The 24,774-nt window shown below is 37.4% G+C and overlaps 1 protein-coding gene across 1 annotated transcript; it reads left to right on the top strand.

Moving 5' to 3' along the window:
- The first annotated feature begins 8,522 nt into the window (after positions 1 to 8,522).
- On the top strand, positions 8,523 to 23,213 carry ANKRD7 (ankyrin repeat domain 7). The gene is given in 6 exon segments (XM_081531172.1): positions 8,523 to 8,755; positions 15,944 to 16,058; positions 16,219 to 16,392; positions 18,142 to 18,248; positions 18,939 to 19,076; positions 23,123 to 23,213. Coding segments are annotated over 6 exon segments (858 nt in total).
- Positions 23,214 to 24,774: the final 1,561 nt, after the last annotated feature.

Genomic DNA, 24,774 nt, shown 5'->3' on the forward strand with positions numbered 1-24,774 from the left:
GCTTGTCAGGCCTATTCTTTGGTTGATTCTTGGAGTGAATCAGTTAAATAGATAAATGTCCTTCCTTTGCTCAACTGGTTATGTATACTATTAAAGGATCTCTAGAAACAGTGCTATCAGCAGTTTTTAGATACCCAAGCTAGTCCACAAAAATTCTCAAGTCATATGTAGGCCAAAGTGCATAACTTTGTGGTAAGAATAGAAAAATATTTATTTTCTTGTAATTCAAAATTTCAATAGTTTTAATGAAAGTATTTAAAGTAGAAGTTGACAAGCCTTTTTTGTTAAGATGCAGGTAATATTTTAAGCTTTGAGGGCCGTATGGTCTCTGTCACAGTTACTTAAGTCTGTTGTTACAGCATGAAAATAGCCAAAGATAATACATAATAGATGATAGTTGTAGCTGTGTTCCAGTGTTCCAATAGAACTTTATTTACGATAGCAGGTGGCAAGCTGGATTTGGCTTGTAGGCCACAGTTGTTGATCCTTGGCTCAAAATGAAGAATACAAGCTCAATAAGAAGAGATGATGACTGATTTGTATAAATTCTGGAAAGGGCTTCTGGAATGGCTCCTTTCAGAGTTCAGAGGTGGATTTTATTGTATTTTTTTTTGTAATATTGAAATCCCTACTTATTAAACATGGTAGTTCTTTTGGATCACAAATAAAACATTTTCCAGAGGAAAATATCTTCACATTTTCACAAAACCAAGACCTGTAAGGAGAGAACTGTTAGATAGTTTTCTCCCTTGGTCATGAAGCACCAATACCCAGAATAACTTGGTTGATACCCTGATGTTCAGGGCTGTCTCTGGGAGGATTAGAGGAAGGTTAGCTAGTATTGGCTATCCATAGATATTTGGCTTTTGTAGTATAAGGTTTTATAATCAATTTAGTTACAAAATGAAAACAATGCAAAGTGAGTAAAGCAAATAGGCCACTTTAATTAGGGATTGTAAACCAGATGTTCTGTTTAAATAAATATTTTAAGTTGGTCAAGTAATTCCAAAAGTCAAGGAAGGAATACAGGTCATTGAATTGCTAAGTAAAATATATTCTAAGTATAAATGATGTCCAAAATCAGATACTTTCTCCACATACTTGACCTAACACAAATAAAACACATACCATAATCCCTCTCCCTCATAGTAACAATTTTCCTCTATGTGATATGTCCTGGGGGCAGCAGGGGATGAGATGGTTAGATAGCGTCACCGACTCAGTGAACATGAATTTGAGCAAACTCTGGGAGATAGTGAAGGATAGAGGAGTCTGGTGTGCTGCAGTCTATTGGGTCACAAAGAGTCAGACACAGTGACTGAAAACAACCTTGTGAAATCTAAAATGCCTCATAAAGATGTATTTTCCTAATTGATGCCAGAATAATCATTCCCAAAATATAAATTGAATGTCTTTATTAGAGGTTGGTAGGAGAAGTGAATGAAAACACGAAAGGGTATACGTAATTCTTCGTTCCTGGGTGCACATGGTGGGCCTTTTATGCTCAACAAATTCAAGTTGGATTTCATTTTGCATGAGCATTGTAAGGGAGCCACAATTATGAGTGTCAGCTTGATTAATATGCAGTGTCAAGTCTTACATTCTTAAATAAGACTTTATAAAAAGGCTCAAATCAATTTAACCTGCAATTATCTCTGTACTTTCTGACTCAGACTGTCTCAGTTCAGTTCAGTCGCTCAGTCATGTCTGACTCTCTGTGACCCCATGAACCGCAGCACGCCAGGCCTCCCTGTCCACCACAAACTCCCAGAGTCCACCCAAACCCATGTCCATTGAGTCGGTGATGCCATCCAACCATCTCATCTATCGTCCCCTTCTCCTCCTGCCCTCAATCTTTGCCAGCATCAGGGTCTTTTCAAATGAGTCAGTTCTTTGCATCAGGTGGACAAAGTATTGGAGTTTCAGCTTCAGTATCAGTCCTTCCAATGAATATTCAGGTCTGATCTCCTTTAGGATGGACTGGTTGGATCTCCTTGCAGTCCAAGGGACTCTCAAGAGTCTTCTCCAACACCACAGTTCAAAAGCATCAATTCTTCTGTGCTCAGCTTTGTTTATAGTCTTAACTCTCATATCCATACCTGACCACTGGAAAAACCATATCCTTGACTAGATGGACCTTTGTTGACATAGTAATGTTTCTGCTTTTCAATATGCTGTCTAGGTTGGTCATAACTTTCCTTCCAAGGAGTAAGCGTCTTTTCATTTCATGGCTGCAATCACCATCTACAGTGATTTTTGGAGCCCCTCAAAATAAAGTCAGCCACTGTTTCCACTGTTTCCCCATCTATTTGCCATGAAGTGACGGGACCGGATGCCATGATCTTAGTTTTCTGAATGTTGAGCTTTAAGCCAACTTTTTCACTTTCCTCTTTCACTTTCATCAAGAGGCTCTTCAGTTCTTCATTTTCTGCCATAAGGGTGGCGTCATCTGCATATCTGAGGTTATTGATATTTCTCCAGGCAATCTTGATTCAGACTGTCTAAGCTGAGCTTAATAATGAAACAAGGAAATTCTAGGCAAGATATTTTTACTGAAGTTTTTTTGTAAAGGGCAATTAACTGCAAAAAGAACTTGTTTTTTAACTGAAAAGATACCAACAGTTTAAAGCATAAAGGTAATCTTTTATTAATACTTGCTTTACTTAAACGTGTTTAGCACCTTTATAAAATTCTGGATTTTTAATCTAATGTGGAGTAGCAGTGTGACAAAAACAACTTCTAAGTAGTATTCGTTATACAAATGTAGGCTGTCCATGTCAACATTTTTCTCAGATGTGTGACATGAAAGGTTTACCATGTAGATGAGAGTATAAAGTCCCTTTATAATGTGAATGTACTTGTAGCCACAGTTAAGAAGCAATCCTTAACTGGCAATATAGTGTATTCTGGGCCTTCACTTTTTAAATTAGTAGGGAGCATTTACTGAGTGCATAGCATGGACTAGGCATGATACCAAGCGCTTACATTACAGATCATTTTACATGTGGGGAAACAGACTCAACAGGGTTAAGTGTGTGAGGTCATACTTGTAATAGGCTTTTAATTAAAGCAGGTTTTTGTACTCCTTATATAACCTCTCAGCAGCAAGTGTTATCTCAAAATCTCTCCTGTCTAGTATGTCTCAGAAGCCTGGAGGAAATAGAACTAAGGTAGTTCGCAAGGCTGCGTGGGGACCATTTTCATTTGGTTATCTGAGATGTTTTAAGTACTCTTGGGCCCTACTCTCACTGATTGTGGTTCAGTAGATCTGAAATGGGACAAAAAGGAATACTTACTAAAAAGCTAAATCATGAAATTGTGGTGGAATTAAAAGACCTAGCACTTGTCATATGCCAGATGAATCTTCAGTTATACCTCAGAACCCTTACGTTGAAGACAGTGATAATACTTATCTTCCAGGATTGTGACAAGTGAAATTAGACTGCATTTAAAACACTTGGTATGATTTGCCAGCTATAACAGTACACAATTATTCTAGGTATTCAAAGACCAATGTGGAAAAGTTGTAAACATGGGTCTTATCACTTTAGTTGTTCAGAGTCCCACTGGCTATCATATCTCTATAAGTTTTCAGTATATAAATTATGAGGATTTCAGGTTAAATAATAATAAATAATGTATAATAAATTTACATTATTTTAACAAATATACAGGAAGATTGATTTGTTTTATGAGGAGCCCTGTGCCAAAGGGCAAAGAAAACCTTTTCCATTTAATTGGATTTTTTGTTAGTTTGTTTTTCAAACCATTTAAAAAGCTATCCATTGATCTTTTATTACAGAATGTTGTAGCATGACTTAACAGCCTTGAAAATTTAACATAGACGTTGAAGTAAACAATATAGACATTACTGCCAAAGTAGAAGCATATGAAAATACAGAACACAATTTTAAATGTATATTGAGGTAAGAAAAAGACTTTTTAAATACTCCAATATTAGAGCAATATAAGTATACCTAAAAGGCACAAGAATTATTTGTTGAGTGAATAAGTTAACAAATGAAAACGATATTTTTCATAGGAAAGGATTTTTGAAAAACCACAGAAATTAACTCTATAGTGAGTACCTTGATGACTAAAACTACATCTATTCCATGCTTCTATTTTTGACATCTAATAAAATGCCTCATTTATGTAAAGGCATTTTATAAATTTATAAATTTTAAACTAAACTACAAAATTTAAACTAATGGTGGCCTCATACAGTTGTTCAGGTCATGCACTACACAAGTTACCACCTTTAAGGGGAACCATTTTCATTGCAGCATTTTTGCTTTTGTGACATGTTTTTCCACTTCTATCAAAACTCTGAGTTAGGTCCAGAGATGGGCTATTTGTAAACTATTATACAAACATAATTCCTCTGGCTGATAGCAATTATCTTGTTCTAGCAAAATTAGTGAACATTATGGACTGGATCAGACACGACTGAGTGACTAAATCACCACCATGGACTGGATGGTAGTGTCCCTCCAAAATTCATGTGTTGAAACCCTAATTTCAATATGATGGTATTTGGAGGTGGGAACTTTGGGAAATAATTAAATCATAGGAGCCCTCATGAATTGGTTTAGTGCTCTTATACTGAAAAGGCCAGAGATAGCGTCCTCTTTCAGCCACATAAGGACACAGCAAGTAAACCAGAAAGGGCTCTCACCAAGAACCCGCTCATGCAGGTGCTCTGATCTTAGACTTCCAGTCTCTGAAATTGTTCTAACAAATGTTTGTTGTTTAAGCTACCTAGTCTATAGTAATTCATTACAGCAGTCTAAACTGATTAAGTAAATCATGATGATTAGCCAACAAACAGAAGAAAAGTATTTTCTTCTAAGAGGAGCAAAACATTCTCTTCAAATTATGAAAGAAAGATCGATAATAGATTGTTAATACAACCACATATAAAATAACTTGTGATTGTCAATAAAGAATTGCTTTAACAATATCTATACTGATTTGCAAAAGTAAATTAAAATGTAATATCTTATTAGTATTAGTATACACCATCTAAACCTGACGTTTCTTTTTCAGTTCATATAATTTTGTTTAAAGTCCCAGTTTAAACAGACAGGTGTTTTTCTCTGTCAATTATTATAAATGATTATCACTTAATAATCATTTATTAGAGATAATGTTATAAAAATAATGAACTCATTTTGTAATAAATTCAATTTGTAATTATAGAGAAACAAATGACATACTTCCTAATTTGTACAAAGGTACCATATGGGTTTAATGAACTTAGTGAACTTTTGAAACTAAAAATCTCTCTTCAGACATTATTATTGCAGAATTTCATCTACCTTCTTAAAGAATCACAAATTGTAGAATTTCAAGAAAGAAATGCTAATGATGAAATTTATATATTGATCTTTAAGTAGCTCTTTTGTTATCAAAACTTTCATAAGCCCATTCTCTGTATCTTTGGCAGGACCACCAACAGAAAATCCACTACGATAAGTCTTAACTTGATAGGTACATTTGAGATCAAGGATATTTGGATGTCTTTTATCATTTTTCCTGAGAAATTACATGGGGGTTGTTATGTAGAAAAAATGATAAATAACATTGCTATTTTAATACTGGTATAGGTACCAACCATATTACATAATACTCGTGTTTGATAATAGAAGAGACAGCAGCTTATAACTTTATTGATAAAAATTATATAAAATTAGCATACAATTATCCATACACTTCAAATTTCTGAGCTATATGAGCTTTATCTTAGCTTTTAAGGGAAAAATTGTTCTCAAGTCATCCCGAATGGAAGGGGATGCAGCTCATTAAATTAACCAGAGATAGCATGATATGAGAAGTGTCCTGAAGCTTATCAGTTCTTGTCCCAGTTCTAACACAAAGCTTTTTTCCCTTGTCAAGTAATGCAAATGAGAGAGATGATGTTGGCCTGGACTACAGTGATAGCAGTGGTCAAATTCTGTATGTATTTGGAAGCACTTCATACAGGTTTTGCTAACTGATTATATGTGGTCTTTGAAAAAGAAGAAAGTCAAGGATGACAGTAAAACTTTTACCCTGAGCAACATGAAGAATGGAGTTACTTGCCCTTAAGTAAGAAAGACAGTGACAGATTGGAATGTCAGGAGATCACTTGAAACATGTTAAGTTCAAGATGCCTATAGAAGCTATAGACAACTGGATATACCAGTCTGGAGTTAGCAGAGGGAACCAGACTAGAACTCCCAAATTTGGCATTGATAGTGTATAGATAATGTTTTGGAACTGAGTGAGATCAACCCAGAAGAGGATATAGATGGTGGAAGAAATCAAATGGATTCTGGACATATTATGTAGTTAGACTTGACAGAATTTGCTGTTAGTTAAATGTAAGTGTAAAAGAATGGCTCCAAGGGTTTGGAGGAAAAAAAATGAAGTTATGGATTGACTAATCCCGAGACTCTCCATTATTGGAGATAAAGAGGAATCAGTGAACTAAACAGTAGGAATGGTTAGAAAGGAAGGAATGAAACCAGGAAAGTAAAATGTCTTGGAAGGCAAGTGAAGTGTGTTTTGAGGACTAAGCAATGAATTGACTTGGATTTACATGAAAAGTGAGAAATGACCATTGGATTTCATGTGATGGAGATCACAGTTAATCATATTTAAAGTAGTACATATTGAGCAAAATTGGAAAACAGGGTAACTATGGCAATTGCTTTTAAGTGAGAACAGAGGAAGAAAAATTACAGAGATTACAGGATTATAGATAATTCTAAGGCTTTTGCTGTAAATGAGAGAAACGAGGCAATGATTGCAGGGGGAGGTGTGGTCAGTTTTTTGTTTTTAGGATGGACACTAGTATGTATTTATGTTAATAATGTCATCAGAGAGAGAAACTAAAGACATGAGAAAGCAGGGGAAAGGTTGATGAAGCAATACAGAGGATGGGGTTCTAGTAAATAAGAGAAGTGCTGGCCTTTGCTAGAAACATGGACCTATTATCATATGAATAGAAGAGGAGGTAAAATATTTTTTTGGCAAGGTGTAGATAAGTGGATGGGCTTCCCAGGTGACTCAGTGGGAAAAGAATCTGCTGCCAGTGCCGGAACTCCAGGAGACATGGGTTTGATCCCTGAGTCAGGAAGATCCCCTGGAGTAGGAAATGGCAACCCACTCCAGTATTCTTGCCAGGATAATTCCATGGACAAAGGAGCCTGGTGGACTACAGTTCACAGCATCGCAAAGAGTCAGACACGACTGAGCAACAGCACAGTGGAGAGATGTCCTGGTAGCCTATAGAATTGCTTTTCTGATTCTTTTCTCAGTGAATCAAGAAGCCAGGTCATCAATCAAGAAGTTTGAAGACAGAGAAGATATGAAATATTCAAGGAAAGTATAAGTATGAATGGATTCGGGAAATACCTAAGAATTGCTGGGAAGCATAATCCATTTCAGGTGAAATCCATTTCAGGGTTTTCATGAACTGAAAATGAGAAAAGACATCACAACTGTGTATTTTCCTTTAGTCACATCCAGTGACTCAGGGCTAGACAAATTTAGATAAGAATTTTATTATTTATTTATGCATTTATTTATGTATTTGTTGCAGCATGTGGGATCTTTAGTTGCAGCATGCAGGATTTAATTACATGACCAGGTGTCCAACCTCAGCCCCTTGCATTGAGAATGCAGAGTCTTAGCCACTGGACCACCAAGGAATTCCCTAGATGGGAGTTTTAAATGTTCCTAGGTCTATGGTTTAGGCAGACAAGTAAGAAAAGGAATAGGGGCAAACTTATTGCAGGTGTAAGCATGGGAGTAATAATCATTAACTGTGGAATTTAATCTAGTTAGGTAGGGAAGTGAGAACACAGAGTGGGGTGGTCAGGGTCACTGAAAGGTGGCAGAATTAACGGACTGTAGGTGTAATGAGTTAGAAGGATTTTGGGGGTTTTGTGAGGCATGAGCTGAAATATGAGAGGTGGTGTTCAAAAGTATGTTTGAAATTGACAAAGGAAGGGATTTCAGTTATTATTAAAGGCTAGTTGTATCATGTGAATCATGTTGGTGAGAGGCAGGGGGTAGGCTGGACGCAAGGTCACTGGAGGAGGTTCATCTTCACCAGGAAGAAAGTGAATCTTGGTTTAATGAGAGTTCAAGCCATTAGGTCTATCTTTGAAGGAAAAGGGATTGTTTGTAAGGAATTTGGTAGATTTCTACCCAAAGGCTCTTGATCTAATAGGAAGACTGAGAGTGTTGCAGTTAATCTAAGATCTTGGGTGAAGAATTTGGATTTGGGCAACACTGGGTGCCAAGGCCCTGCATGTCGCTAGACAACTGAGAAAAGCCGCCCAGCCTGTTTCTGGTCTTTGGCGCACTTCCTGTCTGTGTCCCAGTTCGGGTGGGTTTCTGGTTGCTTTGACTCCAGCATTGTGGGGGAGGATCTGACCAGAGGGGTCTGCGAGCCAGAGGCTCAGGTAGGTGGGGCAGTTAGGAATTCCAGGACTTCCTGGTCCCACTGAAGGGCTGTCTCCTGCACCACCATGAAGAAGCTTTTCACCTTACGGAGAAGGAAGGATGAACCCCGCTGTTCCTGCTCACCCCTGCTTATAGGCAGATGGGCCAGTATTGGTCTCCTTGCCCAATCAGGCTACAACCTTCGAGATAAGAATTTAAAGAAACTTCACAGAGCTGCCTCAGTCGGGGATTTAGAGAAGGTGAAGGAGTATCTTCAGCTCAAGAAGCATGATGTGAACATGCGGGACAGAGAACTCAGGTGACCAGAGTGACTGAAGGGCGGCGTGGTGGGGAAGCTGGGGCCACTGGGTCCTCTAACCAGAATCAGGACTTGTCTGGGCTCCCCCACTGCTTGTCACTCCATGTTTCCCACAGCAGAGAGGTCTGGTAACCATTGGCAGAGGGTCACACCCCCAATTTTCAGCTTCTTCCCTTTAGAAAGGCTCTCCTGGATATCTGAGGGCATTTGCCTGAATCTCCACTGCTTACTCCACCCTCTCCCCGACCGACGGTTTGTTCCTGTGACAAATCTTGTCCCCAGCCACTAAGATTTTCCATGTTCCTAACATACTAATAGAAAAAGAGTAGAGGCAACTTTTCAGAAGAGTAGTTGTTAAGATTTTGAGACTATGAAAAAGCAAAACAATTGACTTTTTAATGCATATCTCCTATGAAAAAAACTTTTTTTGAGTTATAGAGGATCTTCAAAAACTCATCAGCACCCACTTACTGCAAAAACAAAACTAATTTTATAAAGAAATGAAGTTATGTATTTGGCATTAATAACAGAATGTGTTCTATATGTGCCTCCCTTAAATCTTGTGGGAAAGTTTTCAGGTCATTGAGTGTGTAAAATGTCATGTTTCATCACTATGGTTAGAGGATTTGTGTTAACTTATGGACTGAGCGACTTCACTTTCACTTTTCACTTTCATGCATTGGAGAAGGAAATGGCAACCCACTCCAGTGTTCTTGCCTGGAGAATCCCAGGGACAGGGGAGCCTGGTGGGCTGCCGTCTATGGGGTCGCACAGAGTCGGACACGACTGAAGCGACTTAGCAGCAGCAGCAGCAGCAACATGGATAGGTTTACTTCCTCTTTTAATAAAATCAGAGTTATCTAATTTATCTGACTTTTATCCTGTACCACTGCTTTGCATTTCTTTACAAGGTCATGAATAATCTCAGCATGCCTTTATTCAGCGGTCAATTCTCAGTCTTACTTGGGAGGCATCTCAGCCAAGTCTCTTACTTCCTTATCAATAGTATTTTTGAAATACTGTATTGTCTTGCAGGACAACTGGTTCACCTGGCATTTGTCCTACTTTTGTGTACAGTTCTTTTTAGACTCTTTTGCTGGTTTCGCTTCATCTTCCTGACTGGTAAATATTTGAAGCCTCAAACCTTGAAATGACTCTCTCTCTCTTAATCCTTACTTGACTGGTGAAGAGAGATCATCTGTATCTGATTTCCAATGCTTCCCAACTTTTTATCTGCAGCTAGACGTCTGCCTGAACTCTAGACTCACATATACAAATGCCTACACTATCACTTGGATATCTAATAGACTGTGGTGTGCTTGTAAATGTTTAATAACAGGCTTTTGAGTCGGGGTCGGGGTCGGGGTGGGGAGAAGAGAAGAGAAGCCCTGATTTCAAGATACAAAGGTGATGTCAATTGGCTTGAGTAATTCCTGAGAATTTAACAGTCTGCTTGTGAGAGCTACTAGCTCCGCTCCATCACTGCTTTGGGATCTCACATATCCCCACACTGTACTCCTGTTACTTCTCAGATCTGCTCTTCTCTTCCTATAAGTGCCAAATCCTTTCTTTCAGTTGTTTAGACCAGAACCCCTAGAGTCATTCTTGACTAATCTCATTCTTTCACATCCTCCATTTCTTTCAACAGGAAATCTTGGTTTTACTTTCAAAATATATCTAAAATCCAGCCATTTCTTGCCACCTCACAGTTACCACCCTAGACAAAGCCACCATCATACATTAATGAGAATTACTGCAGTGGCCTCCTAGGTAGTTTTCTGTCTTCTAACCTTTTCAGTTTATTGTCCACACATTAGCCAGAATGGTTCTCTAAAGTGTAAGTGAAGTGATGTCTTTCCTTGCCTAAACAACATCCATTGGCTTTCCTTCTCATTAGGGGTAAAAGTCAAAGTCCTTCCAAGGCTCATAAGCCTTACACAATATTCACCCCCACTTCTTGTTATCTCTCTGATCTTGCCTCCTACAACTTTCCCTTTCATTCATCTCCAGCTCCCCTTGCCTTTTTAGTGTCCACAAAAATGCCAGACATCTAGTTAGAGCCTTTGGACTTGCTGGTTCCTTTGCCTGGAGTACTTTTCCCCCCAGATAGCCACATGGCTTGGTCTCACTTCCTTTGGGTTTGTCACCATATCAGTGAAGGCTTCCCTGGCTACACTACCTACAATTGAACCCCCTCTCCATGCTGACATTTTCTGTTCCTCTTCCCTGCCTGATTTTTCCCTTTAGCACTTAATACTGTCTGTTGTACCTTGTATTTTTTTGTTGTTGACCTCTTCTGCTAGCCAGGTATGATTCATGAGGTCAGGTATTTTGTTTGCTGCTGTGTCTTCATCACCTAGAACCTTGCCTAAGCCATAGTAAGTATTTAATAAATATTTTTGATGAATGAATACATACATATATATCTATGCAGATAAATATAATTTAAAGATATTACTCAGCAATAAACTTATATCTCATTAATATAAGAAATGAAATTACTGATACATGCAGCAACGGGATGAATCTCAAAAGTGTCACGCCAAGCCAAAGAAATCAGATAATAAAGACTATATATCAAGTGACTCCTTTTCTATGAAATTCTCAAAAGGCAAAAATATAGCCAAGGAAAGCAAATCAGTAGTTTCCAGGTGCTTCATACAGGGACTGGAGGAATGAGATTGATTATAAAGGGATATGAGTGGTAGAAATGTTCTTTATCATGTTTATGGTAGCAGTTATATGACTATATATTGGTCAGGACTCATAGAATTGTACACTTAAATTTTTTGTATATTATACCTGAATAAAGCCGAATAAAAAAAGTCTCCAACTGTATATTCTATTTGAATATTTGTGTGTGTGTGTGTAGAAAGACTGAGAATGGGATAAAATTATGAGTGGATACATACTAAACTTAAAATCACTATTTCTGAAGAGTAGGTGAGATTTGGGCAGGGGAGGAGAGTAAGACTGGTTATGGGAGACATGCTTTGTGCTGTTTAAATTTTTTAAAAGTGACTTATAGTGCTTTATATAATGCTGCATAAACTCATTTTAGAAGCCTTATGCTAAAGGTCTCTGATGCCTCATGTAGGTATATGTACATATAAATAATGGCCTTAGGAAATAATGTTCTATATATGTTTTCTAGTAAACATAATGATACTAAAAGTGGAAGTTTCTGGTTAGGAGAGAACAAGAGAAACACCATGACAGTTACTGAGCAGGTTGTTCTGAAGGCCATAGTAGCCCAGTAGGAAGAACATTGTTTTGGGAATAAAAATCTGAATTTGTGTCCTGTCCTGCATTTGTATGACCTTGACCCTAAATCTCATCTTGTCAAATCAGAATTATTACTAGATAAGTGTTTTTTAAACCAAGATCTGCAAGCCCTGTTGCAAACTATTTCTTATTAAACCAGAAGAGCTCCTTATTAATGTCCTTTGTTTATTTGGCTTATATTTATGTTTTTATTTTAAAAGTTCTGTACCTAATAAGTATAAAAATGAATGGAAGATGTCTAATATCTCTCCCAGCACTAAAATTAAATTACTTCTGTTTTTTTTTTTATTAAAAATTCCCTAAGATCTGTAGATAGCCTGGTCAGTGAAGGCTCAATTCCAAATGAACAATTTCCACCATACTACTCAAACCCAGATTAGATCTAAAGTGCCTGGTTTACAGTTGAAAGTAATGATCTAGTGTGAGGTAGCTTCCTTGGTTACTTCTTCACTTACTCTGAATTCTAGATTATCATCAAAAGCCCAAGTCAGTTGATAAGAGGGGCGTTCTCATGATGACCTAATTCAAGACTGCAGCTATGTTCTGGTCTTGCACCCTGTGTAGCAGGTGATACTTCTTTTTTCAGCTTCCAGAATAGTGACTCTTCATAGCCATCTGAGTCACGCCTTTTGCTAAAGTTCAGTTAAAGATTTCTGGGATCTGATAACTCTTCATTTGGCCACAGTCTCTGCTGACAGTTCTTTCACTGGTATGTGAGAGAGTGAGAGACTGGGAGGAAACAAATCTTGAATCAAACAGTAGGATACCAGCTTGCCTAAAACCCTAGAAACCATCACTCAGGCCTTGCAGGGATTTAGATTTCTTATAAGTACCATGAGTTAAAAGGTAACAATATAAATCAGAGTCTTCACTTTGCAATATGATACACTAATAAAAGTTGTGTATTTTAGAGAAATGGAATAATATCCCTGGTTTTAAAGTGTGTCGCTAAAACATTTGTAAGTACATGTTTTGAAGCATTCAGCTATTTCAAAAAATAGGATGGTTTTTGACATTAGGTGAAAAAGCATTGATATTGGCGGAAGCACTTGTATGTGTACACATTTGGTAAATGATCATAACAAAGGCATTACTTGCTGCATATTTCAATATTCCATATGCTTAATTCTCTGGAATTAAGACCAGTTAAATCTAAAACTTAAAATGAAATGGAGGCAGTCTGTATATTCTTGAGACTTTTTGTCTTTTTAAGCCAGGATGACTCATTTAAAAGGATGCCAAATATTCTGAGTAAAAATCTTTTTAGGACTATCTCGAAGGTTGAGTAATATTATAACCCTTGTAAGACTTCATGCCTACTCAGGATAGATTAGTCTTGTTTTCAAATTTTGTGTAAAAGACCACAGGACTATATCGCTCAATACTTCCTTAAGAAACTGAAGCTTTCATAGCTATTTCATTTTGTTGACTCTGTGGTTGATTTCCTATGTTCCTTGGGGGCATATAGATGGGCTCGGAGATCTTTATAAAAGTTTCATTGTAATGTAGGGTTTAGACTTAAATTGGAAGAGTGAAATATTCGCAGGCATGCAGCAGCCACTTTTGGAAAACCTACTAGGAATTACCCAAATGCCATTTACTTTCTCTCAGAGAAAGAGAAATTGGTAATGTTTTTTGCTTGTTTTCATGAAAAAAGGAAACTGGAGCTGGACAGAGAGGTAGATCTAAAGACTGAGTAAAACCCACCTAAGTTCCTTGAAATTAAATTTTTGAGATAGGTATAACAGTAGGTGAAGGAGACAGATCAAAATGTTTGTTAAGATTTGCTGTGCTATCACAAGGAGTTATTTTAGGTCAGCTTAAAGCCTTTTGGCCCTATATATTTGGGTTGAAGACTGGAGAAATTTCCTATTAAATAAGAAAGTTTACCTTTAAGCCAAATTATGGATGTCAGCATAATCAGTGCTTTTCCTGTGTTATAATTTCTGAGAAAGCATGTTAGTTATCAGCAGTTTGTTTGGCACGGATGGAATCACAGCAAACAAGGTAGGTCATTTTGAGGGATATTTTCAGCTAGATTATGATGTCTGAGGAATCAGTTTTGTTATACACAAAAACAAAGTAATCCTTTCCAATGACTGGGAAATGTGGGTTCCTTAAATTCACATTTTCTTTACCATGGAGGATGTTAATCACGAATAACTTCTGGTTTCAGTCTATCACCTAGCTGACCATCCTCTTTCTGATTATAGTCTTTCTTCAGACAGAGCAATATAATTGGTTAGGTTTCTGTTTGTTTTTTTTTTTGTATTATACTTAGTCTTTCCTTCCAGAGATTATATTCAGATAACTTTGATTGGAGTTTGTGTATTTCCAAATTGTTCAAAATTATTTTTATATTTTTTTATTTACTCTCACAAATGGTAAATTATATCATCATCTATAGATTTTATGTTTAACTCTTTGGAAGTTACCTTATTTTCAAGTTCTTATGGGTTACCTTTTGCTCCTCTTAGCATAAGTAACAGTTCTGTTTAGGTATGCATCCATAAAGTACTTTTGAGGATCTAAAATAAAATGGAAAATGACATCTAAAATCTTTTGTTTAGGACCTGAGCTATCTATATATAGATTTTGTATTACAAAATTATCTTAAAGTAAGGATAAAATGATATCGCCTTCACAAATAAATAAAAGTTTATTGAGGGCCAGTCCAGGCTAAAAATACAAAGTTTAAATGGCATCATTAGTACCTGTTATATTATACTTCATGAATATGTGCTTGGTTTCTTGGAGGCTACATAGAATATGGCCCTTTGAGGCTGGGGCAATGGGATGACCCAGAGGGATGGGATGGGGAGGGAGGTGGGAGGGGGGTTCAGGATGGAGAACGCATGTAAACCCATGGCTGGTTCATGTCAATGTATGGCAAAAACCACTACAATACTGTAAAGTAATTAGCCCCCAACTAAAATAAATAAATTTATTAAAAAAAAAAAAGAATATGGCCCTTTGAGAAGAAAAATATATTTTAATAACTAAAAATCAGGCTGAGATCTACAACTTAAAAAGAACCCTTAGTCTTTTCACCTTTGTGTTCACTTCTTAGATGCAAATATCAACTTTAATAGCTGAGCAAAGAGAAATACACACACGTAGGTATAGCATGCTGTGGAACAGGAGTTCCAAGCATAGGCAATGTCCCTTCTTCCTATTAGCTTGCACATGTATCTTAGGTTTTGGAGATCATTTCTAGATTTTATTGGATATCTAGTTTTATCATTCTTTCCAAGGCATAGACTCCACTTTGGTGTTTGAAAAAAGCTATTTTTTTTTAACATAAATAAATCCTCTTGGAAGTGAAACCAGTTAAATAACTATCTTCAGGGCATTTACATAGCCCTTTTAGTTCAGTAAAAAATAATTATAATTAATATGAATTTTATGTAAATATAAGTAAGCATATGAAGCAAATACCTTAACTATATATGATCTGGCATGTTCTTGGGCATAGTAGGTAACTTATCAAACTAAGACTTATCTCTAGTTCTGTAAAAAGTAATTATAATTAATATGAATTTTGTGTAAATATAAGTAAGCATATGAAGCAAATCAGTCAGCTCAGATGCTAAGTCGTGTCTGATTGTGACCTCAAGGACCCCTCGCCAGGCCTCCCTGTCAATCACCAACTCCTGGAGCTTGCCCAAACTTATGTCCATGGAGTTGATGATGCCATCCAACCATCTCATTCTCCTCTTATTCTCGTCCCCTTCTCCTCCTGCCTTCAGCCTTTCCCAGCATCAGGGTCTTTTCTAATGAGTCATCTGAAGGTATATGAAGCAAATACCTTAACAATATACGATCTGGCATGTTCTTCGGCATAGTAGGTAACTTTTCAAACTAAGCCTTATCTCTAACTTGTGCTTCATTATGTCGATACAGAACACCTTTGCACCTGGCCTGTGCTAATGGATACTCAAATACTGTCTCTCTTTTAACTGAGAAACAGTGCAAAGTAAATGTCTGGGATGGTGAAAACAGATCTCCATTGACTAAGGTGTGTTGATTTTCCCTTTTTGATTGAATTGCATTTGAGTTCTTCTCCTAGTTAACCTTTGTTATATTTCATATTTTAAAACATAGTATTAAATATTAGTTTAAGATATCAGATACCAAGTAGTAAATTGGTTAGCCATCTATTGTTTTTGTGTTGACAGGCAGTACCATGTGACAAGGAGAGTTGTGCTACTATTATTCTAGAACACAGTGCAGACCCCAACCTTGTGTACTTAGATTGCAACACTGCTCTTCATTTTGTGGCCTGTTGTCAAAGTGTCTCATAAGCTGCAAAACTACTGAAACACAAAGCTAACCTTGAGGCTCAAAATAAGGTAGTCTTCTATTAAAAACAGTACCAGATATTTTAGAAAGCAGTGAAAGAGATAGTCATTGCAGATAATGTATATCGGTTGCTGCTGCTAAGTCACTTCAGTCGTGTCCGACTCTGTGCGACCCCATATATGGCAGCCCGCCAGGCTCCTCTGTCCCTGGGATTCTCCAGGCAAGAGTAATGGAGTGGGTTGCCATTTCCTTCTCCAGTGCATGAATGGGAAAAGTGAAAGTGAAGTCGCCTCAGTCCTGTCTGACTCTGTGCGACCCCAGGGACTGTAGCCTACCAGGCTCCTTGTCCGTGGGATTTTCCAGGCAAGAGTATATCGGTTGAGACATATGTTATATAAAGCTTGAGTTTTACAAAATGAATTTAGGGAGAAGGAGAGGAGAATGAGATTATCAAATACTGATAAGTTTTTTTTTTAAAAAAACTTTCTCTATTTCATTTCAGATTATAATCCTGACCTCCAAAGCAGCATTATGTTTAACAATTAAAATTGTTCAAAGGACTACATCAAATGAGAAATATTTGATTTCACTATAAATGAACATTGATTAGAAATCATAAAGACTACATCTTTTTTCTATTTTATTTATATACTCATGAATAATTATAAGAATAGAGTAAAATTAGAAAGGTACTTGTTATACTAAAAGTAATCCAAGTCCCCTATTAAGACATTATGGATAATTGCTGAGTATACCATTTTAAGCTTCCTAATACTTTAGTTCACTGATACTTTATCTACATGACAGGTCAAAATAAGTGCCAGCCTTGGAAGTTTAAATGAAACCCTAGGAAACCAACTGTGTATTGTGAATTAATGTTTTGTAATATTTATATATATTCTAGGTGATCATTAATTAAATGCTCCATACTCCTCTTACCTATAATTTGAATTAAGCTTGAAGTAGAAACTTTAATTTTATTTTTTAACTGTTTAACAATATTTTTTTATTATTTTATTTATTTGTGTGTGTGTGTGTTAGTTGCTCAGTCATGTCCACCTCTTTGCAACCCCATGGACTATAGCCCACCTGGCTCCTCTGTCCATGGAATTCTCCAGGCAAGAATACAGGAGTGGGTAGCTATTCCCTTCTCCAGGGGATCTTCCTGACCCAGGGATCGAACTAGTGTCTCTAGCATGGCAGGCAGATTCTTAACCATCTGGGACACCAGGGAAGCCCTTTATTTATTTACTTATTTAATTAATTTATTTTTTATATATTTTTATAATTTTATTTTTATTTTTTGAGTGGCAGTATGTGCTTACTAAGTTGCTTCAGTCTGATTCTTTGCGACCCCATGGACTGTAGTCTTTCAGGATTCTCTGACCATGAGATTCTCCAGGCAAGAATACTAGAGTAGGTTACCATGCCCTCCTCCAGGGGATCTTTTCATCCCAGGGATCAAACTCACGTATTTTACATCTCCTGCGTGGGCAGTCAGGGTTTTTAGTACTAGCCCCACTTGAGAAGCCCTGGTATATATATTTATAAATATATACATGTGGTGTGTGTTAGTCCCTCAGTTGTGTCTGACTCTTTGCAACCCCATACTCTGTAGCCCACCAGACTCCTCTGTGTATGTATATATTCTTTTTTAGATTCTTTTCCATTTTAAGCTGTTATAAGATATGACAGAGATTTCTTATAAGCATAGTTATTTTTCAAAGTGAACTTAAATCTAAAAAGCATGTAATGTTGGTACGGTATTTAAAGTAATCATTTTGAAATATTTTTTCCAGGATGGGTATATGCCACTTTTACTTGCCATTACTGAAAATAATGCAGAAATGGTAGAATTTATTTTGAAGAGTGGGGCAGATGCGAATGCTGCAGATAAGAATCGAAGGTATAATTAATGCTAAATAAGAGCATGTAACCATAGCTCTCTAATAGGAATACACACACACACACACATACACACACATGTGTGTGTTAAATGCTAGGTGCTCATTACTGAAATACACCAGGCTGCTCTTGTCCACAATTTGAATTAAGCCTATATTATATATGTATATATGACATATATTTGATATTGAAAAGATTTGGGCATAGGAATTTTGGACAAATTTTCTAGATTCCAGGATCTGTCTTTCTATCTATAAAATCAAACAGTTGGGCCAGACTGGTATTGTTATTGTTACTCTTTTTTTAAAATAACATTAGAATCTTCCATAGAAACCCAATCTATAAATCACAGATGCTGTAGTTAAATGAAGATGGGGACCCAGAGTCCCAGACACTCCTCTCCATAGAATTTTTGACACATTTCCTGGAAAATATTATGGTTCTCAGGAGGCAGGGATTGAAAACCACTGAACTAGTTGCTTCTAGGGACTCTTATTTTCAGAGTCCATAATAAATATGATCTGTGATTACCGCACCTTTTTGAGCAGATTTGCCCCACATTTTACATTCTTACCCTGACTCTTTTCCTGATTACACATTTGAACAGTAAATTTAGAAGACTAACTTTTTAAAAAATAAAAGATATTGTTAAGATTCATAAGTGGACATATATTTATATCTCTTGCTCCAGAACAGCCTTTATGATTGCTCTCAGTGATGAACCAACAAGTTTAGTCAATCTTATTCCTCAGCAAGAAGTGGACCTATCTTGCCAAGATATTTATGGATTCACAGCGGAGGAATATGCTTCTTTCAATGGTTTTACTATGTAAGTGCTACTGTGTATCTTTTAACAATTGTGTGGAATTTGAGCATAAGGAAAGAAACAGGAGCCCCGGAGTACAGAGCCCACAGTAGGGGAAAACACATGATGAACTCTGGACCCGTGCATCCAGGGGTGCTTGATTTCCCCATCAGTATAAGAACCGCAGTTTCTTCTATTGAGGGGAATAGAGACTTCTCTCTTAAAGAGTGCACACAAAATCTCACACTCTCCAGGACCCAGGGCAGAAGCAGTAACTTGAAAGGAGCTTAGGTCAGACCAACTGCTGTTCTTGAAGAATCAGGAGGCAATCGGAGGTCATCCTGGGGACACAGACACTGGGGCAACCATTCTGGGGAGCTCATTCTATCACCTGGACACTGGCGCTGGCAAGCACCATTTTGGAATTCTCCCTCTGGCTTATTAGTCAGGACCCAGTGCAGCCCTGGCCCAGCGGTCTGTAGGCACCAGTGCTGGATGCCTCAGGTCAAGCAACTAACTGGGTAGGGACACAGCCCCACCCACACCAGACAGGCTACTTTAGGCCTCTAGATATATAGATACAGATATAGAATATCAATTACAGTGTATAAGCGAGCTCTTCTTTCTTGAGATTTTAACAAAATAACTTATTAATATATTCCTTATGGAATAAATATTTAAAATGAACAAGAAAAAAAACAAACACAAAGACACCCCTGAGCCCACAGCTGCCCCATACCCACAGAAAGCGCAGACCCAGACCCACCCTCCAGTGCATAGGTACTAGACCTGGGATTACCCAGAGCCCTCCAGCCAGAGATCCTAGGACCCAGCTCCACCCACCAGTGGGTAGACACCAACTGCAAGACAGCAGCAGCCCTGCAGCTTGCAGCCCAGGTCCACCCACTAGCAAGCATGCTCTAGCTTTGGGACAAACCTCACCCACCAGCATGCAGACAGCAGCCATAAGACAACTGCAGCCCTGCAGCCTGCCAATCTGGCCCCTCTATCTGCAGGTTAACAGAAGCCTGAGGACACCCTGGGCCCTGTGGCCAACTGTATCAGGAAGTGACCCCACCCACCACCCACCATGAGCAGAGTGATTCAATACCAGCTCTGGGACTCCTGGACCCTGCATCAAGGCCCCAGGATCCAACTCTGCCCACCAGCAGACTGGCACTTGCCCCAGGACCTGGCTTTACCCACCAGCAGGCAGCCAAGAGCCCTGGGGTCTTCTGGACCCTGACTTTACCCGCAGGGCCCCCCAGAGTTCATTAGTCAGCTACCTCATAGCATGGCCCTGCCAACCAATGAGGCAGGACCTGGTGACTAACCAGGCCAGGGGCCAACCAAGCCCACCAGACTGCCCATAGTAATCAGTCTGCCACAAAAGAAGGACCATACACTCCACATGGGGGGTACCCCTAGATCATAGAGCTCTGGTGCTAAGAGGGGAGTGCACTGATGGGGTGCACAGGCCTATAAGAGGCCGCTTATCCAAGGAAATGTAACCAAACTACCACACACATAAAAATAAAAACAGCAAGTTATGCAAAATGAGGTAAAAGGGAGCATGTTCCAAGTGAAGGAACAAGATAAAACCTCAGAAGAGGAACTAAATGAAGTAGATGGGAGATCTACCCAAGAAAGAGTTCAGGGTAGTGATTGTAACAGTGATCAGAGAACCTAAGAGAAGGATGCATGCGCTGAGCAGTTAGAGTTTTTAACAAGGAGTTAGAAAATACGCAACAACCAAACAGAGCTGAAGAATACAATGGCTAAATTTAAAAATCCAGTAGAAGGAAATAATAGTAGACTAAATGTTGCAGGTCAGTGAGCTGGAAGATAGAGTTGAAGAAATCACTGATTCTGAACAGGAAAAAAAAGAGGGAGAGAGAAAAGAAATGACAATTTTAAGAGACCTCTGGGACAACATTAAGCACACTAATATTCACATTATAGGGGTCCCAGAAAGAGAAGGGAGAAAGATTAAGAGGCTGAGAACATATCTGAAGATATAATAGCTTAAAACTTTCCTAACCGGGGAAAGGAAACAGCATCCAAGTCAAGGAAGGGCAGAGTGTCCCATACAGGATTAACTCAAACAGAAACACACCAAAACAGCTTAGTGAAAGTTGTTTAGTTGTGTCCTACTCTTTGCAACCCCATGGACTATACAGTCTATGGAATTCTCCAGGCCAGAATACTGGAGTGGGTAGCCTTTCCCTTCTCCAGGGGATCTTCCCAACCCAGGGATTGAACCCAGGTCTCCTGCATTGCAGGTGGATTCTTTACCAACTGAGCCACAAGGGAAGCCCCAAGACAGACTGTAATTAAAATGGCAAAAACTAAAGATAAAGGGTAATGGTGGTTGTTTAGTTGCTAAGTCGTAACTGACTCTTGTGAACCCATAGACTGTAGCCTTCCAGGCTCCTCTGTCCGTGGGATTCTCGAGGCAAGAATACTGGAGTGGTTTGCCATTTCCTTCTCCAGGTTATCTTTCTGGCCCAGGGATTGAACCTGCGTCTCCTGCTTTGCAGGCAGACTCTACCTCTGAGCCACCAGGGAAGCCCAAAGATAAAGAATATTAAAAAAAAAAAACAGCAAGGGAATAGCAACAAGTTATATACCAGGGACCTCCCATAAGGTTAACAAATGACTATTCAGCAGAAACTCTGCAGGCCAGAAGGGAGTGGCACAATATATTTAAAGTGATGAAAGGGAAAAATCTACAACCAAGATTACACGGTAAGGCTCTCTTCCAGATTTGATGGAGAGATCAAAAGTTTTATAAACAAGTAAAAGATAGAAGAGTTCAGCACCACTGAACAGTTTTACAAGAAATGTTAAAGGAGCTTCTCTAAATGAAAAAGAAGAGGCCACGACTAGAAACATGAAAATTATGAAAGGAAAAAGCACATTAGTAATTTAAGTGTAAATAAATGACTATGGAATTTTTATCATCTCAATACTACTTTAATATTTTTAGTGTTGAAAATTATAAGAGCATTATATTATTTTTCTTTTTACAAAAAAGGTAAAAGGGGAGAGAGATAACTTCCTAATGACTAAGCAGTTACCTTTAGGGTATGAGAACTATCAGCATTTATTAAAAAATGCAAATAAATTTAAACTGCAATCTATTGCCCCAATCCTCTTTTTTGTTTATGCCTTTCTTTTGTGATGGGAATTAAGCTTTTTGTAATTGTGACTTCTGTTGGGTAACCGCTATTGCCTGTCTACAGCCTCTGCTTTTTATTATCATTTGTTAACTCTCTTTCCTGGTACATAGGGTCTACTATTTGATAAGAGTGGAAGCCTAGAATATGTTTCTCATATACATAGCTTTTTAAAAAATAAAGGAAACTGTCTCAAGTGAGGGAATTATATTTAGATATTTGTTTTACAGTTAGCTTTAACCCCTACATTGCCTCATTCCTTTCACTGAAATTTTGAAATCATATGCCTATTAATGAGTGGCTAGAATGGGCTCTTTTCAGGCATGGAGAAAAGGTTTCTTCTTTACTAGACACGATTCAGTCTCAGACGGTGCATTGGGGTGGGGCCTAACACACAGAGAACAACAAGAGGACAGTTATCTACTAGCCAAGGAGAGAGGCCTGTAACAGATAGAGCCTTCCTGTATGGCCCTCAGGAAACCAACCCTGCTGACACCTTGATCTTGAACTTCCCGTCTCCAGAATTGTGAGAAAATAAATTTCTGTTGTTTAAGCTACCCAGTCTGTGTTATTTTGTTTCAGCAGCCCTAGCAATCTATATACCAAGTATATCCTAAAGCCACTTTTTCTACCTTGTGAGTGTTTTTTTTGTGGTTACAGGAAGAAAAGAAGTGCCAGAGAATAGGAATATCTAAAATAAAAATGGTGTCTACTGATGGATTTGACTTGAGAGGAGGTTGTTGTCAGTAGTTGAGTGTGTGATATAATTGGGAAGGCATTGTTAGCTAACATCTATATGGTTTTCACTTGAGAATTATGTATTATGAATTGAACTGAATATTTATGAATGTTGGAATTCATATATTTAATATATTTTCTCTTTATGGATAGATATCATCAATTAATTGCTGATAATGAAAAGGAAAAAAATGTTAAACAGATATCCAACTCTACGAACACAACTTTGGACACTATTATTTGATACAGAAGAACTGGAGGAAGGTAAGAACATACAAATTAAACAAGTAGTTTTCCTTGTTGATTTTTATTTGTTTGGTTTTTAGGAAGGGACACTGCTTTTGCAAATAATATATAAATTTGAAATTTTCTTCTATTTTGAAATGCTAAATATCTTAAGCACTATCCTTAAGAATAGTAGTGATTAAAATATTCTGACACTGTTGAGTGAAATGTAAAATAAAAATATACTGAGTGATTAAGACATTTTTATCCATTCTCTTGAATAGTTTTAAAAAAACACATTTTTGCATGTATATAGAGATTTCCAAAGATATAAAACTATTAGTATACTTTTTATTTTATTCTAAAATTACTTTACATAAATACATTTGATATTAATTAATGGGATTGCAAGGAGTTGGACAAGACTTAGTGACTAAACTACTACTAATATAACATATACCTAATCATTACATAAAACTTAAAATTAAGTAACAGTATTTGGGAAGAATTTAAAACACCATGTATATATTAAAATAATTTTTGGTGCTTATTTAAAAATACATACAATTCTTTGGGTCTGTAAAACATAGCGTTTTGTGTATGTGTGTGAATATGTCTTATATTGACATTTAAAAATAACATTGGATAAACTACAATATCATACATTTATTCTCTGTATTCACATAGCAACCACATTCCCACCCTACCATCCACTTAAACTTAAAAAATAGGTCAGAGAGCAAGCCTGATGAGATCATATAAATATCACAAGTTATTTAAACACTTTCTATCCCCTCAAATGTGTAGATATGATAGGTAAATAAATTTAGAAGATAATTTCCCTAAATTCCCCTTTTATCAACTTAATCTCATACACTCTCTCATGAAATTTTTGCCTTTTTGGACTCTTGATCTGCATCTTTATATCTTCCTCTGCTACAATCTCTCTTCTTTAATGTACAGAGAGCTATATATAAGGAGTAAAGAATTTCTGTACTTTATACTTCATTTCTTTGGGGAAATAAAGCAGTAGAACCTATAGAAACAACACTCCTACATTTCGTGTATCTCCTGAGGGCAAACAATTCAAACCACCCTGAATCCTTCAACCCTGGCAATATACATTTTCAGTTGCTAGTGAAATTTTAATCTTTGTATGTATCAAAGCATAATAGAAATATTAGGTCAAGAAATTATCAGAGGATACTGCAAAAGATGGCAAACTTAAAAAGTCATATTTTATCAGATTTAAAGGGGGTAACTTAATCATTTAAAAGTACTATAAAATTCAGAAGTACAAGTACTAAACTATAATTGTGTTGTAGCTGTGGCATAGAATATAAGAAATATACTTAGGAATGAAAGCATCTGAACATAAATGAAGACATTAAAAATATCACTGGTTTTCTAGTACCCACATTTCTACAAATCCTTTGCTGCTGCCTTGGATTAGAAAAGTCAATTTTGAAAAAGCAGTTAAGTGAACTCTCACAGCATTTTTGCTGAGTAATGCTGCTGCCTTGGATTAGAAAAGTCAATTTTGAAAAAGCAGTTAAGTGAACTCTTACAGCATTTTTGCT

The sequence above is a fragment of the Giraffa tippelskirchi genome, chromosome 10, assembly GCF_054371585.1.
Source record: "Giraffa tippelskirchi isolate mGirTip1 chromosome 10, T2T-mGirTip1v1.2.pri, whole genome shotgun sequence".
NCBI classification, from domain to species: domain Eukaryota; kingdom Metazoa; phylum Chordata; class Mammalia; order Artiodactyla; family Giraffidae; genus Giraffa; species Giraffa tippelskirchi.